We start from the raw sequence: 18,161 nt of genomic DNA on the forward strand, positions 1-18,161 counted from the left end.
AAGAATGCTTGTTCTAAGAAATCAAAAATAATTTATCTATGTACCTGTGGTATCAAAAGGTACGATCCGAGAAGCCGAATATAATTTATTTGTTTTTGGTTGATTACGTAATATTTTACCTAAGAACGTCAATATCGCAGGTGTATCTTTAAAGTTAATTTTGTTTGCTCTCTTTTCCAGAGCGATTGAATATTCGTTATTACAATACTCTCGCACTCTATCTTCTTAAATATTTTACGCTGCACTCTTTAGGGAAAAAGTATCGGTCATTGAAAGAAGCTATGTCAAGTAATCCACAGGTATTTGTTTCTTTAATTAACGAACACAACTAAGCTGAATGCTCGACGACAACTAATTTATTTGTGGCAGCGCTTCGAGCAATCCGCTTTCAAAAATACTTCGTTCAATGTCTGGCAATCTTGACTTAACATCTATCATGAATAGATTGAACAGATTTTCGTAGACATTTGTGAATATAAAAGTCGCACAAGCCTGAATGAGTCGCTAAAAATATACAATAATTCTCGGAATAAAATTGAAATTAAATCCGACAAAGGGTTGTTACAATAAAGTTACATATCGTGCGGGGGTGGAAATTGAAGTGATCAAAATAAGGAGTGAATTAATTTGTATAAAAAAGAAAATGCCTTTGTTGACTATTTGGCCACGTATAAGCGATAATTCCCATTGGTAATCCCCGATATTTACTTGGTTTAAAAAATTATTGCAATAAAAACACCAAAGTCATCAAAATACACTGATTACCGTTTTCGTTTTCTCTTGGAGACGGATCTTTGACATTCGGATGAACGATTTCAATCCGATAGGAATTGATATTTTTTAGTCTGCAGTATATAAGGAATTTCAGGTCTATTTCCAAGTGTGTTAACTACGAACATATAAAAAAATTACGATTACCTTCGGCTGCGGGAGGACATTTTATGTCCGTATCCAAAAGTACAAAAAAAAGAAAAGTTATAAGAAAATTTCAATACTTTACGATATTGAACAGTTATGGCCGACTTTTTCTAATTTTTTCCGTAAGGAAAATTCAATCTCAGCTTATTTTGCATTATAGGCAAGTCCTTTGCTTTATTTTGGGCCATTTTCGATAGCCAACGTTGCCATATTTGTAGCGTACATCTTAATTCTTGTGAACAGGAGAATGTTTAACCCAAGCATTTCTAAATCGAACGCAGTATGTACACTTTGTAAGACCTTTCAAGCTTTCTTCAGGACAAAATGAATATATCCTCCACCTTTCGGAGGTAGATGTAAAAATCAGCGGATTCCACCTCCATCCTTCTTTAGGGGATATACAGAGATGTTAGAGGTCTATACTTTTTTTCAGGAAGAGGAAGAGGACTTTATATCATACTCTTCCATCCATGGTAGATGATAGCCAGTCAAAATATCCGAACATAATTTAGAATATTCGCTGCAAATGCTACATTTGCCGGCTTATGAGCACTTCTTCGTTGCTATTTATCTATCTAGTGCTGCCATACACGCTGCAATTTTGAAAAAGCGTTTATTTTTTATGAATTTTTACTTTTAAAATTCTATTCTTATGAATTTTTAATGCATTGTATTTTTTTAATGGCGCGAAATATGTACATTAAAAAGGAGATACTTTCAGGTACATGGTCAACTTGAGATCATATAGCAACAGAAGATACGAAAATAAAAGTTTTCGAGAAATTTTTGTGGGTACACATATTGACAGGATAACAATACTTGAAGACTCATTTATTTAAGTGTTAAAAGAAATGAAAAAATTGAAAAATATTAAAAAATGATGACACAACGGTTTTTATCATGTGGTATGTTCAATACAAGAGTCTCTGCGGAATGCAGTGTAACTGATGCGCATGTGAAACTAAAAAACCATCATTTAGTCTATAAACGTACAGCTAATGTTTTTATGATAATAAATTTATTATTATTTTCTGCCTTAGTTTGCGATCCCAATATCGTTCACGTTCTAATCTTCCGACTCATCCTTTCTCCTCCATGATTTTTTGCTCGACAGCGCCTGTTTTGCCGTTTCACACTTAACGTGCTGCGCAAAGACAGCCAAAACGGAAAGAAGTATGTAATTATATATATAGCCGAATTCATAATCAGCTTCCAAGACTTCATCCCAAACGTTTAATTTCATCACAGAAACATTGAAAGTTCTCGAATCGCTCCAAGCCTCATAACACCTCGTCATTTGCCTCGGTGAAGTTCGGCTAAAGCATTTTTAGTGAACATCCATCCTTCCTAAAAAAGTCTGTTCATGCTTCAAAGCAGTTTGAAACCGTGAAGTAACGCATTTGCTTATAGCTTTCCATCAGGGATTCATATGGCACTGATACCATTTTTGTAGCTCGAAATTTCACTAAAAAAATTTTTTCCTGATAGTGTGAACTTTTTTCCACATATTTCATTCGCATGCAGCCAATAAAAAAATTTGATTTTCTGAAAAATTGGCAGAGACGTCAAATATGAAGCGAGAAGCAATTATTGATCGAAGCTAGAGTCCTCCATAATATTAACAATAATAATAATTTGGATGTTTTTGCTTACAATATATTATAGTAACTGTTGAATGAAGTAAACAGCCTACAGTTGTTTTTCCAATTATTCTGATCCAAAGTACAGCTCGAAGACGAATTCATTTACTTATACCATTCGCATTATTAAAATCGTGAATACGATCTCTGCATGTGGAATTTTATCTGGAACAACAAGTTCCTTTGCGAAATTTCTTCTTTTCAATACCTATCGACCTCAAAAATTTGATAACTCCATATAACTTACTACTAAAGATTTCTTCTTCTTTATTTATCTACATTTTTACTTACAATATTTATAAGTTTCGATGCTATATATGTATGCAAACGATGTAATTTTGCCATATTATCAAATGAAACGACGTAATGAAGGAAATGCATTGATCTTTCTGAGGCCCGTTATCGGCCACGATCCACTTAAGTCATTTGTGTAAATTTTTGACGATTTCTTTTAGATTTCTTCAAGGCAAAGTGCATAATAGACAAGTTCGCGAAACAATTTTTTTTTTCTTTTGGCCTCTCTTAGCAAGCACGTTTGGAAGCACAATTTCGTACCTAGCGCAATTAATAAAAATTTTCTGAAAAATTACTCAAAAAAAAAAAAAAAAAACAAAATTTTGAAATATGGATTTTAGTAATAGTTTTGAAAATTGCTTTTAAAAAATTGGATCAATTCGAATGTTTTTTGTGGAAACGCCATTCAACAATCGGTCATAGATCCGTAAAATTTGTAACGTCCAATGATTGGTAAAAAATTTTATTTTAAAGCTACGGTTAAAATTTCAATCCAGTTTTATGAAAATTTAAGAAAAGCCCTATACAGTGCGGTAAAGGAAACACGAATTCGAATCTCGAGTCCCGAATTTTAGTTTTATGTTAAGAAATTCTTCTTTTATTTCTCATCTGCAACGCCAAGATCTTGCTAGTAGTGATTTAATGGTTTCATGAATTTTTCCATCTTTGAATACTTTTTGCAAATAATGCTACTCAACTTATTCGGTGCACTTGGAATATCTTCAACAGGATTCTACGACTATATTTTTATTTCAAGTATATTTTAAAATTTCATCGTACACATGTATGTTTGTATCATTCACTCTCATGGTGAAATGTGGATCATTGAAGCCAATGAAAAAGCTGACAAGAAGTCAATGATACAAACATGTCTGTGAATGTTACATCTATTTCCTCATGCCTGGTCGAAAGTGAAGATGACGATTGCTTCTCATGTGTACTCACTTTTTCAAAACCGCGCGGCGTGTTCTATTAACTGAAGGCTTTCATCTGAACGTTTCGGAGATCAAATTTAAAAGCACTTGGGTTTTATAAAAGCTCTTATACAGAATTCTTTAAAGCGTGTTTTTAGCGTCTTTTCAAATAACGAGACCAACGTTCAGTTATGGTATGAAACAAAAAATCGTTTGCGTGTTTGAGTTAGCGGCTTAACTAATGCTTGTTTATTGTTGCTCACTTAGATAATTTATTCTCATACATGTGTTTAAACTTTTGTCCCTATAAATAGAAAATTACCTCATGTCATTAAGTTATAATACCCGTCAGAGCAGGGGCCTCCATTACGTAAGCTTGTCAAATAACTACAACGCTTTGGAATCCCGTAAATATATATATATATATATATATATATATGTAATTGATATATATGCTCGATGGTATTTAATAAATAGATCATAGAATTAAATTTGAACGATGAGAGCTACGAAATTTTTCTTAACAAGAGGGAGGACCTGAGCGATAGTGAATAAAAGTTTACTATTTCAATCGACTTGATTACTGGCCCACAAAGTTCGACAAAGGCCGAGACGTGATTAAATTTATCAAATGTACTACCAGTGAGAGTAGCGTCTTTTGAAATTCGCGCATTTCTCTCTTAATTGAATGCTTAAATTTAGAGATAGTAAAGTGCTACAATAACAAGTCACACTGACAGATCATCATATTTTAAGTCTGAACAAATACAGATGAAGTTTCATTATAGTGCGAGGAGTCTCGCTAAAATGCGCGATAAGCTACGGTAACCATATTTGATGACGCTATTAAAATATTAAATTTTGTCTTGTTTTATATGAATGACTTATGAAATGACTTTAGCTCTGAATTTACATTCATTTCTTAGTTCATTGTCTTTATGCGCATACATCCCTCATACGGCATACAATTACCGTAGGTGAATTTTGCGTCTTTGTTGTCTTATAAAAAGAAATAGGCAATAGGTCGATTTTATTATTGAACGTGGGGGACGCTTGAGAAATGATGGATGTTGCAGATTCATCTTTGGGCTATGGATAATGTATTCCTCATCTATTGACACATTGTTTTAATTTGTTTTCTTACCATTCCCTTTTTGCTTTTCCAGCATCACAATATGAACCGGGCGGTTATTCATTGCAATCACAAAATCGTAACTCAGCCAACATGACACAACGTGATGGCATTATGAAATTTGAAAATGAGCGAATCAAAACCTTACAAGAGGAACGTTTGCACATACAAAAGAAAACCTTTACGAAATGGATGAATTCGTTTTTGGTCAAAGTAAGAAAGTTCCATTAAGTAAAAAGTTTAAAAAAAAAAATATAAAAAAAAATTATGGCATTCATTGTCGTTTTCTTCTGTAAAATTGAAGGCAAAGATGGAGGTCGAAGACCTTTTCACGGATCTAGCTGATGGTATCAAATTGCTAAAATTGCTGGAGATTATATCATCAGAAAAACTGGGAAAGCCAAATAATGGACGCATGCGCGTACATAAAATTGAAAATGTCAACAAGAGTCTGGCATTCTTGCATACAAAGGTAGGTATACGCGTATATATAAACATAATTATATATATATATATATATACATATTTGCGAGTGGTTTTGCAACACTTGCTCGATGAAAACCAGAAGTACAAATGTGTACATAATCACCAAATCACAAATACATTCACACGCGCGCTTTGATGTGTAAGTCTAGTCATGGTTACATATATCGAATTTCAGCAATGAGTGTTTGCTCTCATATACACATGCATCCGTTCACACATATATACTCGTTAAATTTTTTGTGAAATTGTGCTATTGTTTTGCCCGTTGCATTTTTTTATTATTTTTTGCTATTAAAAATATAATGCCGTCATCAATGGTCTTCAAATAGGGCAAGAAACCCAGGGAAAAAGTTGTGTTCGCTTTCAAACGAATTTGTTTTTGCCCGCCAGTCGTTGCCTTATTTTAAAATGAGAAAGTTTTCAACGGATTATCAGCTGTAGCTTTCTAGGCTCCTCGTCAATGTTTACTACTTAATTCATGCCAAGTCCAATCGGCGCATGGATGTAATTGAATGAACTGCACAGATATCCATTTTCGCTACTCTTAGCTTATTGGAATGTTGGAATTTAAGCAATCAGACTACCAGTAAAAGAAGCGCAATATGAGACATGCACACACTGTATATATATGACCGACTTAGTCAAGCACACGTTCATGTGTATATCAAGTTATTGAAAAATATTTTAAGCAGCTAAGCATGTTCAAGTTTTCAATGAAGAAACAAAAGTCAATGTAATAAAGTCCACGACTTTTTCATTTCTGCTCTGTCTACGATGCAAAGTGTTAACATTACAAACTACTAGGTCCACTGCAGGTTTTCCTTCCCTTCTTGCGTTTGCATGTACGTATATATAGGTCAAAAGGGTGCACGCATTACGTTTCCTCCAATGAACAAAAGTAACTAACAAATTTATACAAAAAACCGGAAAAGTTGAAAAATATTTTAGAGGCTTACGTTGGAGAGAGAGAGAGAGAGAGAGAGAGAGAGAGAGAGAGAGAGACGAATTAACTCAAACGATGCCGGCGTATACGTGAGATGTTGTGGAGTAGCAAGATGCAACAAGGACAAGGTGGCGTGAGGACAGCAATAGCTTATGGGCAAGTCAGAGGACAACCTGAAATATGATCACATAGATCAAATTGGGCTTTAGAAAAAAGCGCAAAAACCCGTGATCTCGGCAATAAAAAAACAGTAAATTAACATTCCGGTGAGATTTGTCTAAAGGAATTGATGATAGTTCGTGGTAGTTGCCAGACGGGGTGATTACAAAGACGTAAAAGAAGCAAATTTTCGAACCTTTTTCTTTTTTTTTTAGGATGAAAGAAACGGCAAAGGTAACATAGCCGGGAAAAAAAAAATTTTGAAAAATACCAAAAAATATCAAAACACCGAAATCACTACTGGGAGGCATTAGATATGCTTGGGGACTTGGAAACTACGGCTAATTCACACATTTTGAACAAATGTTACTTGATTCATCTTTGATAGACGTTAGCGAATGATGATCAAGGTTATAACACCTGACGCACATGATCTACAGTTACTGCAATACGTAGGGATTATAAAGATATCAACTTTTGTGCCATTAGCGAGTATTTGAACGAATCAGCTCAATTCTCGTCCAAAACAAGGCTATTATTTTTTAATAGAAATTAATAATGATAAATAAATCAAGTAAAATCGACTATAAAATCGAGCATACTGTACTTTAGAATATTATTTTAAAGATATTATACAAAATTGAAGTGAAAAGAATGAAAATCGTGAAAATTGTTCAAGATCGTTTTAACAAATCGTTCTTCGAGAAAAACGCGTCTAAAGTTTCAAGTACCGGTAAAAGTATGCAATAGCATATATAACAATAAGAATTATTTTCCAGAAATCAAATAATTGGACCATATCGAATTTTGCGACGCACGCGTTTACCTTTACACATCGTTTAAATCAACAAACAAAAAAAGAATTGGTTCTCTGAAAAATCTAGAGCACATGTGCGTTGTCATAATTATTTGTTCTCCTGTCAAAGGAGTGATACTAGAACACCATTGTAATATGCAATGTTCTAGAAAAAAAAAAAAAAAAGAAAAGATAAAGTCCCTAAGTCGAGAAAATAGCAAATGGAATTGTTAAAATCATTTTGATTTCGATGCCTTGAAAAAATAAATGCCCGATGTACTTAAACACTCTGTTAAATATTTAAATAGTCCGCCATTGTGTTAGTTAGTCATCATGAAAAGAAAACTCATGGACTCGACTGAGTAGAATGCTTTGCGGTCACTAAGAAACTAAAGTTTCCCCATATCATGCAAAAAAGATATAAAAGAATTATAGATCCGTTTCTAAGGAACCTCATTTATAGAATTTTACCAAGTTTAAAGCTACCAAAAGTACCGGGCAATATAAAATTGCCATGAACGCACACGTCCTAACACAAGTTCAAAAGGGATCGCCGCCATGTCCACACAATTGAATTTAAGAACAAGACTTAGATATTTAGTGGAGTGAAGAGTGTAAAGACCGTTAGAAAGCAGGTAGGCCGAAGAAGAAAAACAACTTGTTTCCAACGATTCGAAACAAATACAAACAAATAAATCTTTTTCCAACGTACACTTTGTTTGGTCATGGCAACTTCTTTAGCTATCTCGGCTGATCGCGTCTCAGTGCAGACAGTATATCTAATTCGTGGCGTGAAGCACGCTGTTTCCCTGACTACAATCGTTCGCTGTTAACATAACTTCGTAAAAAGTAGAAAAAGTCGCGTTGAGAGACGCTGGTGCAATAAGTCCGGCATACGAATATAGCACTTAGTAGAGGTAGCCTCCTAAAATGAGATCTCGATGTTTAACAGACATTCAAGCTTTACTTGCTGCTTGAGTTATTCTGTCTCATTTATTAGAATTGTGCAAATATTTGTACGATTAAGTAGCTTGCAGATATATGTAGCTGTAAGGAAATGAAAAGTGAAATTCAGCAAAATATCATATCTACGAATATTTCGCTTTATATTTTGCTGATACTTAATTAATTCTTAAGCATTACGTTTCATAATGTTTATTTCTCAGGCAAGTGTAGCGTAACTGCTGCTTGTAGAGGGAATATGAAATTGACAATAAGCTGAGAAGTAGATAGAGTCGAGACATATTTTGTCCAAGCCAGAGTTGTAATTGCATAACCTTTTAGTGAAGTATTTTGGCAGGTTGTTGTCATAGACGGTGTTCATAAATGATCCTTTAGAACTCATACCGAGATAAACGAAAGTGGTCGTTAAATACATAATGAAATATCTAAGGGATATGCTTTTTCGTATAATATTCATGGGTTTTTTAAATTGTACCGGTCTAATTGGTCTTCAAAACTCAGAAAAGTGAAAAGAATCAAGAAGTTAAAATCAATCTCGTCTCGTATTACTATTAAAACAAAAACAAAAAAAAAAACGAGATGGTAATCGAAAGAAAAATTCATTTCGAATTTTATTATACTAGCTACTTGGCTATGGTGCGCCGACTAATTTAGACAAGTCAGGAAATTGCGAACGGAACTAGTTAACTAGTGAATCACGGATAGAACAATAATATCTATAAGATTTCATGTCTAATTACGTATGTACTTGCTTATAACCCTCATAGAACGCTAGCTAGCGAGTATTTACAGAAATAATTGATAGACAGACGTAAATGTACTACGCATATGCAGCTAACCATGCACATGTCTATCTTTAGTACAAAGTCTTTATTATATATTATTCTCTTAATTCTTTAAATTTTCCTCTGTTGTTAGCGAAGAGGTATGCATCTGCGTACACGATGATTTTTCTGCGATACCATGCATGCGAAAAAGTGAAAGTTTTAAAGCGATAGTAATGCATGTTGTGTGTATTTATGATGTGGTGAATATTATGATTGAAGCAAAAGCAGTACGAAAAAGAAGAAAAGATGTAGAATGCCGTTTGCTTTTTGGTATTCGGTTGCTTTGTCTATCCGTGCAGTATTAATCTGACTTTTATATAGCCCAGTATATACACACATATAATGGTCGCCGTAATGAAAGACGAATCGTATGCGCACACTTGCTTCTTCTTCCAATGCACTCTAATATATTGAAACTTTAATTATTCATTATATGTATGGTATAGGGACTTATTTTATAATGCAATTTATCTAACTGTGCATATTTAGGACATTAAGAGGATTCGAACTTTTATGAATTTTACGAAAATTTCATGTCATCCCTTATCTTCAGATATCGACCAGTCAACGATAATTTTCTATAATTCCGTGCCAATAAGATTTAAGCGAGTATCATTTAAGCTGCACAATTGTTGAAAACACTTGATAAGATGATGTAATAAAACGATGCGTTGCATTAAAGAGTTGCATTGAAATTATAATCCGAACGAATAGCGCCAAAGTTTCAAATGAATTTGTCAATAAGGTGTGCTTTTAAAACTGTTCGAAACGCTTGTAATTCAATTTCTTTTTTGATTTGTTTTCTTTTTGTGCAAAAAAAAAAAATCACGGGACATGGTGAAAGTGAAATTTCATGGTATTGATCAACAAGTCTTCAAATAAATATTGATTTAAGAAAATAATGTGCGAGTAGTAGACAAAATCTATGCAAATATTCGCAAGATTGTCGGGCATCCTTGACATTTTATCTGTTAACACTAGAAGTGAAAGAGAAATTGAAAAACGCATTGATTCATTGGAATGAGTTTTGATCTCCTTAAAATTTTTTGAGTCGGTTTTCTATATTTTTTATAAAATAACATATGGGCCGATCGAAACCTTCGAAACTTATTATTGCAGACATAATACGTTGCGAGGGATATATACTCATCCACTGAACTACGATTATCGGAAATGATGAGTATGAAACGAGCAGGCAAAGTAATTTGCGCTCTGCTCTTATAAACACAATTTTTGTAATAATAACTTTTTACTATATTCTATTTTCTACGAGTGTTCGACCTCTTCTACTCTACGTCTGCCGATTTAATTCTCCTCGATTAAACAGCAATATGTTTGTCAATCAAAAAAACAAGTATACCTAATAACCTCAATGTGTGGTCAGCTTGCATAAGGCATAAAAAAGTAAATAAATAAAGCAATAATAAAAAAATGTAGGAAATAAAAGGATTTTAAAGTTTGCTAGAACGGCTGTAATTGCCCCAGTAAGCATTTCAATAATGGGTTGATAATAAAATTGAGCTAAAACTAGCTAAGACGTAGCTAAAATGTTCCTAACCATAAACCAAAGTAAACAGATTAAAGTGACATAAATAAAAGAAAATTACTTGTGGGTTGTGCACATCCCCGTTTTGAATGATAAACGGTATACCGAGCTTTTTGAAACGCAATTAACGCACTTATTGCTCAGGATAAAGAAAAATTTAAAAAAATTTACATAAAATAAAAATATGTGTAGTTCACTTACTATATTGTATTATCAGTATTCATCATATATCTGTGAATGCAAACATACGAGTTTGTAGTTTTTCCACGAACAGTTAAATATGTCTGCTTATTATGGCGGTAAGCGAGGTAGCTGCTGTCTATTGCATCAAGCATGCATTTATATTTGGATTTTTCATGTCAAAGCACACGCGAAATGGTTGGCCTGTACGCTTAGCAATGAAAATCCTATGTGATGAGCACAAATTTTTTTTTTTTAAACTCATCTCGTAATAAAGGATGAGAGATAAAAAAATTTTAATAATTACTTGAGCAGATTTATAGAGAAACGATTATGTCAACAGTCGCTCTAACGGTTTAAAAGAAAAATAGAAAAATATTTTGTCCAAGGAAGAGAGACATTTTGAACAGGTCACAAACTTTCTTTATTATTCGGTTTAAATAATCGGATGTAATACATTGAGATCTTAAGTAAATTGCATTTTCTGGAAATTTTACTGAGCTTGCGCCCCCTTCCTAAATACGTATACCGTAGTAAAACAAGAAAACCTTATCTTAGCACTTCTTTAGAGAGAGCATGAGTCACAGTGACACGCTCCCGTAATGTTTTCAGATTGGCTCTGGTTCATGTCGGCCACTACATCTCACATTAGTTAAAGAACAAAATTTTTGTATTATGACTACTGGTTATTTTTCCAATAAGATAGAGGCTCAATTTTTGTGCCCATTATTAACTAGGCGTTTGAATGCTTCGAAATGTTCATTTTCAGGTTCGTTTGGAATCCATTGGAGCCGAAGATATTGTCGATGGTAATCCCCGATTAATTTTAGGCCTTATCTGGACAATCATTTTACGCTTTCAAATACAAGAAATTGAAATTGATGTGGTATGTGCCGGGCCTTTGCTATAGTCCAGAAATCGGTGCATAAACTATTTCAATTTATTATAAATTATTAATAGGACGAAGAAAATGAATCATCGGAGAAGCGTTCGGCCAAAGATGCTTTATTATTGTGGTGTCAACGCAAAACACACGGTTATCCCGGTGTTAATATACAGGATTTTACATCATCATGGCGTTCCGGCTTGGGCTTCAATGCCCTTATTCATTCCCATCGACCCGATCTGTTTGAATACAGCACAATCGTCAATTCAAAGAACACGAATATCGATAACTTGAATCATGCGTTTAATATGGCAGCCACTCAATTGGGTATACCTAGGTGAGTTTCGAAGAGAGCAACTGTAACTTAATTACTCATTTATTGTTACTGGCGATAAGCAAGCTTAGAACGTACATTACATTTCTTCTATATGTATATTTTTTTTTTTATCTTTTACAGTTTATTAGATGCCGAAGACGTAGACTCGTCACGTCCCGATGAAAAATCGATTCTGACTTATGTGGCCTCGTATTATCACACCTTTGCACGCATGAAAAACGAGCAGAAGAGTGGAAAACGTATCGCCAATGTAAGTAGAGCTTACGTAAACACAAAGTAGAAGAGAACAACAAATTTCATATAAAAACATTTAATCTTTTTACGGCGCATAAGGAGATAGACAGATTCTCAAACAATTGCTGCTTTAAATGTTATGCTCCATTTATTTATAACAAAGCAATTCTCAATACAACAATAGCAATAAAAGTAAAAACAAAAAGCAAAAGAATAATTACATTTAATTTGAACCGAATCTCTGATACCCATTCAACCATGTACGACCAAGGAGACTTATGGGGAATGTAGTAACCCAGTATGCATTTTATGCGTTTCATAATCACTAAATTGGGAAGATTGCAGTCTTACTTAGTTTTCTGGCCTTACTTTCTGACCGCATGTTTTTATCATTATCTCCCAAGTAAATGTATGCATGGGTATATGACCTTACATATTTTGGGTGCTTCTCGTTTGGGTATTCCCATTGAATACTTAAAAACCGAATCAATCGGCGAAACACATTCAATTCTTATGAAAACAAATGAATTCAAACTTTTTCAACCTCGAGCTAAAAACTAAATTATCTAATAAATAACGGTATATAAGATATGGAGGAATGTCAAAACAACCCATTACCCACTATTTCATAAGACGTTTAATTTGAAGCAAACGTCGTTAAAAAGTTTTGTCAACCAAATTTCATATTGACACCCTGAAGAGTTTTCCTGCATTTTTTCAATTTTAAATCATTGCTTCCAAGTTTATGAACGAATCACCATAATTCTTCAATTGGTTCATTCAGTCTTCACACTTTCAAAGGTTCATCTATAAATAACTAAAGCTAACTAAATCCAAGTAGTATTGATGGATTTCACTCAGGTACAGGAGTATATTAAGTTTTTTTGAATGTACGGAGGACCAACAATATGGACCCCCTTTTTTGTTATACCGATCGATTCAGAATCGTTCACAAAGGACCGAATAGGGAATAGTATATTTAACCTGTAGAGGCAGGCATAGGTTTAGATTGTACAGTTTTCGGCACGTAGGACAAAGTTTGGCAGAGCCATTATCAATGTGGGGCTGAAGTAGAGTTTGTGATAAGCTTAGTGAATGGGGGATGCTTTGTTAGACCCAGAGCTACAAGAACACAGCTCATACCAACATTGATGTTATCCCTTACGGACTCCGTGGCGGAGATTAAAAGTTTCGTGGTGCAATGTCCAGACCGAAAGCCGAAATGGGCATCGTGCAGGACATTGCAGTTATTTAAGAATGAACAAAGTTTTCTCTCCGTAACTTAGTAAAGGCAGGGTAGGATGATAATTTGTCGAAGATTACTATGTGCAAAAGAGGAGCCCTGTTTAGGATTCGGCCTCATCCGAAATATTTTTCAGTCGTTAGGAAATTTGGAGATTATTTATAAATACCATAGTCACGACTTGTGATAGATGATTACAGGCTTTTATATAGAAAGTTTTTATAAGTTTTCTTTGAAAAAAGTTAAGTGAACTATACATTTATAATCGGCTATATAGAATACATTCATGAAATATTTATATAAATTTCAAATCCATGATTTAAAAACTTATGAATAAAAATTTTGAACTAAATCAATCAGTGTCAGTGTTATAGAAAATCAATGGTGGCACCTCGCACATTACAGATTGAATTTTTTTTTAATAAAACTCATTTAGATTGTGGGTCAGCTTATGGATGCCGATCGTAAAAAGGTTTATTATGAAAGATTAACTACTAACTTGTTGAGCTGGATTAGACAGAAGACTTTGGAATTGCAAAAGCATGATTTTCCTAATTCCTTAGAGGGCATACAAAGAGAACTATTAGCTTTCAAGGAATATCGTACCATAGAGAAGCCGCCAAAGTAAGTAAAACATATCCACGAAAATTATAAATATGCTTCTCTTTGACGTTGGCACCTTCTTATTGCACATCTCTTCGCTGCTTCTTCATGTTAGGTACAAGGAACGAAGCGAAATTGAAGCCTTATATTTCACCATTAATACTCTCTTAAAATCCTTGAATCAACCACCTTATAATCCCCAAGATGGCCAATTAGTCAATGACATTGAAAAAGCGTGGCAAATTTTAGAGTATGCTGAGCATCACCGTGAAGTGGCCTTGCGAGAGGAGCTTTTGCGGCAAGAGAAACTTGAGCAATTGAATTATAAATTTGAAAAGAAGTCGGTATTACGTGAAGGCTATCTCAAAGAAATGATTCAAGTCTTATCGGATCCACGCTATCTAAGACAAGTGGATGCAACGCTGAAAAAGCACGAAGCCATTTCGGCTGACATTTTGGCCAGGGTTGAACGTTTTAATGATTTGACTGCTATGGCCAACGAACTAGCACGGGAGAACTATCATGGTAAGGAGAGAGTGCAAAACCGTGAAGCTGAAGTTATGGACAAATGGAGAAAGCTTTTGGAACTATTGGACACTCAGCGTTTGAATTTGTTACAAATGAGCACTTTAATGAACTTGTTACGTGAAATAACTAGCACTACAGAGTCCATTAAAGAATTGCAAGTACAGTTTAAGTCTGAGGATGTAGGACCCCACCTGTTAGGGGTCGAGGAATTGCTACAAGCGCATTCATTGCAAGAATTGCAAGTAAATACTTATGGAGAGACTATTAAAAGATTCACGCGGCAAGCTCAACCTTTTAAAAGTTCTGATCAGAAAGATGCAGCTTTGCTGACAAAGAAATTGGGAGAACTGGAGGAATGCTATGCCGTTTTGCTACAATTATGTGCCAAACGACGTGCCTGCCTTGAGGAAGCACGTAATTTCCATCATTTTATGGAGGACTATGAGAATGAAGAAGGTTGGCTGGTTGACAAGCAGCGCATTTGTAAGACGGGCATTATCGCTAAAGATCTACGTGCAGTACTATCTTTACAGCAAAAACATAAGGCACTGGAAGATGAAATCAAAGTGCGCAAGCCGAAATCCACACAAATGTCAGATGCGGGTAAACGATTAATAGCCGAGAAACATCCCAGATGCTTAGAAATCAAAAGTCGTATAGATTCTTTAGAGGAGCATTGGAAGGCTCTGGAAGTGTTGATTGATATGCGTCGCCAACAACTAGAAGATGCAGCCGAAGCCTATCAATTTTACACTGACGCTAACGAAGCCGAGTCGTGGCTGAATGAGAAAATGGCTTTAGTTAATTCCAAAGATTATGGCAATGATGAGCCTTCAGCGCAAGCTCTACTACAAAGGCATCGTGATTTGCAAGGAGAACTTAATGCTTACTCTGGTGATATTCTAAATTTGAACCAACAGGCCGATAAGCTTATCAAAGCTGGCATCTGCACTTTAGAGCTATCATCTAACGAACCGGAGATGCCAGAAATCGAACAAACCGAAGAGTGGGTCAATGAAACCCGCTTAGTGCCGAAGGAGGTATGGGAAGATGAATGGGTAGAAAAATTGGAACATCGCAAGGTAACCGAAACTAAATTGTTGCCGCATGTTCGAGCTATGTTCCCATTTGAAGGCCAAGGCATGAAAATGGACAAAGGCGAAGTTATGCTATTAAAATCAAAAACAAACGATGATTGGTGGTGCGTCCGCAAAGAAAATGGCCACGAAGGATTTGTGCCCGCTAATTACATACGAGAAATAGAGCCGCGTCCAGTGACATGTATCGTACCAAAAGCAGAAAAAGTAAAGGTTATACAAAAAGTTAAGAAAACTATTCTCGTGCGTCAAGTAATACCAGTTAAACGTATAAAACACGTGACCGCCGTCCCCAAACCTTTAGTAAAACGTCGAACGTCGGTCAATAATGCCAACGAAAATGGAGACAGTGTTGAGAAACGTCAAAAACGAGTTAACGCCACATATGATGAGTTGCAAGACATGGCTCAGAAACGTCACGCCCTCTTAGAAGATTCTATACATTTGTTCGGCTTTTATCGAGAATGTGATGACTTCGAGAAATGGATGAGAGAGAAGGAACGCATAATTAAATCTGATGAAGGCGGAGGTGTCGAAAATGCGAAGCGTAAATTTGAACAATTTTTGACAGACCTATCGGCTGCGTCCAAACGTGTAGAAGAAATTGATAGGGCTGTCGACACATTTAGACGTCAAGGACATTCTCAGCTCGATAAAGTTATAGCTCGTCAACGACAAATCCACCAAATCTGGCAAAGAATAAATAATGCCAAAGCTCAAAAGGAGAAGAGCTTAGAAGGAGCTTCTAGCGTGGAGCTATTTAATCGCACTTGCGATGAAGCCAAAGTATGGATGAGCGAAAAAATGATGCAACTCGATACTGCCGTTATAAGTCCCGATTTAAAGACCGTACAGGCTTTACAACGTCGACATCAAAATATGAAACGTGAACTGGCACCCATAGGGGAAAAAGTTAGCCGTGTTCATTATTTAGGTAATTCTGTTAAAAATGCTTACCCTGCCGAACGTGATAACGTCAATATTCGTCAGCAAGATGTGCAAGATATGTGGCATCAAGTTCATAACAAAAGCAATGAATTGAGATCTCGTATTGAAAATGCGGTTGGTCAACAAATTTTTAACAATAGCGCCAAAACTTTGTTCGCTTGGATTGACTCTGTAAAGGATCAACTGAACTCAGATGAGCCCACCCGGGATGTAGAAACTGCTAATAAATTACTTAAACAACATAACGATCTTGGCGACGACATTAAAGCTCACGTCAATGAATTTGCCGAAGTCATAAATTTAGGACAACAACTATCGGATGGTAAACCGAATATGGTCGACATCATTAAAATTATAGAACGGCTTAAAGCTGAACAGGATGCCATTCATAGAGGTTGGGGAGAGAAACAGAAATGGTTGCAACAAGGTGTCGAATTGCAAATTTTCAATCGGGAAGCTGATAAGATTGACGCCACCTCTAAGAGCCATGAAGCTTTTCTTGAATATAACAATTTAGGCGTAAGTATAATTGCTAGATATCAATTTTTTCGCTTTCGCTAATAACTTGAAGATTCTTTCCTATCGTAGAATTCTTTGGATGAAGTTGAAGCCATTTTAAAACGTCATCTAGATTTTGAGAAGAGTTTAATGGCCCAAGATAAAATTTTGAAAAACTTCTCCGATAATGCCGAAAAACTAATATCCAACGATCATTACGATGCTAAATAGTAAGCATTTTGTGAAGTACTCAAATATTTCCCATTCTTTAATTTTCTTTATGGCGTATAGCATTAATGACAGACGCAACCAAGTTCTGGCTAAACGCAAAGCTGTCAAAGATCGTGCCTTTGAACGCAAACGTTCATTGCAAGCCTCAAAGGACTTTCATAAATTTGCTGCTGAAGCTGATGACTTGCACGCTTGGCTTAAAGATAAGACAAAAATTGCCGGAGACGAAAACTATCGCGATCTTATTAATCTGCCGCGAAAACTGCAAAAACATCAAGCCTTTGAACGTGAACTAAGAGCAAACGAAGGTCAATTGCGTAATGTAAATAAGGATAGTGAACAGTTAATTGCTGCCAAAAATCGTGTACCCGAAGTCGAAAAACATGTAGTCAGTTTAAATAAGAAATGGAAAGATCTTCTGGTTCTATCTGAGGACAAAGGACGGAAATTGGAACAAGCTGCCTTGCAACGTGAACATAACAGGGCCATAGAAGATGCTAAAAAGAAAGTCGATGAACTCGACGCTGCTTTAAGAAGTAAAGATGTTGGCAACGATTTGCGCAGTTGCAAAGATCTAATCAACAAACAACAGTTGTTAGAGTCAGAAATTATTATCTGGGAGCAAAAAGTCGACGAATTAGTCAATTCTGGCGAAGAAATGGCCCACGAAGGTCATTTTAATGCCACCAACATCAAAAATGAATCCATGGAAATTCAAACTAAATTTAAGCTTCTACGAGACCCTATGATTAAGAGAC

General features: G+C 35.3%; 1 protein-coding gene across 4 annotated transcripts in view; it reads left to right on the forward strand.

Moving 5' to 3' along the window:
• The window catches only part of LOC119631878 (spectrin beta chain, non-erythrocytic 5), a 63,038-nt gene that overhangs the window by 33,358 nt on the left and 11,519 nt on the right, over positions 1 to 18,161 (forward strand). For all 4 annotated transcript variants that reach the window (XM_038024421.1, XM_038024422.1, XM_038024423.1 and 1 more), the window contains 9 exons: positions 4,933 to 5,111; positions 5,203 to 5,370; positions 11,568 to 11,684; positions 11,759 to 12,021; positions 12,142 to 12,271; positions 13,935 to 14,122; positions 14,217 to 17,193; positions 17,263 to 17,402; positions 17,464 to 18,161. The exon at positions 17,464 to 18,161 is cut by the window's right edge and continues 6,731 nt beyond it. In XM_038024421.1, coding sequence (XP_037880349.1) covers positions 4,992 to 5,111; positions 5,203 to 5,370; positions 11,568 to 11,684; positions 11,759 to 12,021; positions 12,142 to 12,271; positions 13,935 to 14,122; positions 14,217 to 17,193; positions 17,263 to 17,402; positions 17,464 to 18,161 — 4,801 coding nt within the window. In that variant the 5' untranslated portion in view covers positions 4,933 to 4,991. Of the gene's footprint in view, positions 1 to 4,932; positions 5,112 to 5,202; positions 5,371 to 11,567; positions 11,685 to 11,758; positions 12,022 to 12,141; positions 12,272 to 13,934; positions 14,123 to 14,216; positions 17,194 to 17,262; positions 17,403 to 17,463 lie in introns of those variants that run through there.

This window comes from Glossina fuscipes, unplaced genomic scaffold (assembly GCF_014805625.2).
Source record: "Glossina fuscipes isolate IAEA_lab_2018 unplaced genomic scaffold, Yale_Gfus_2 1, whole genome shotgun sequence".
NCBI classification, from domain to species: Eukaryota; Metazoa; Arthropoda; class Insecta; order Diptera; family Glossinidae; genus Glossina; species Glossina fuscipes.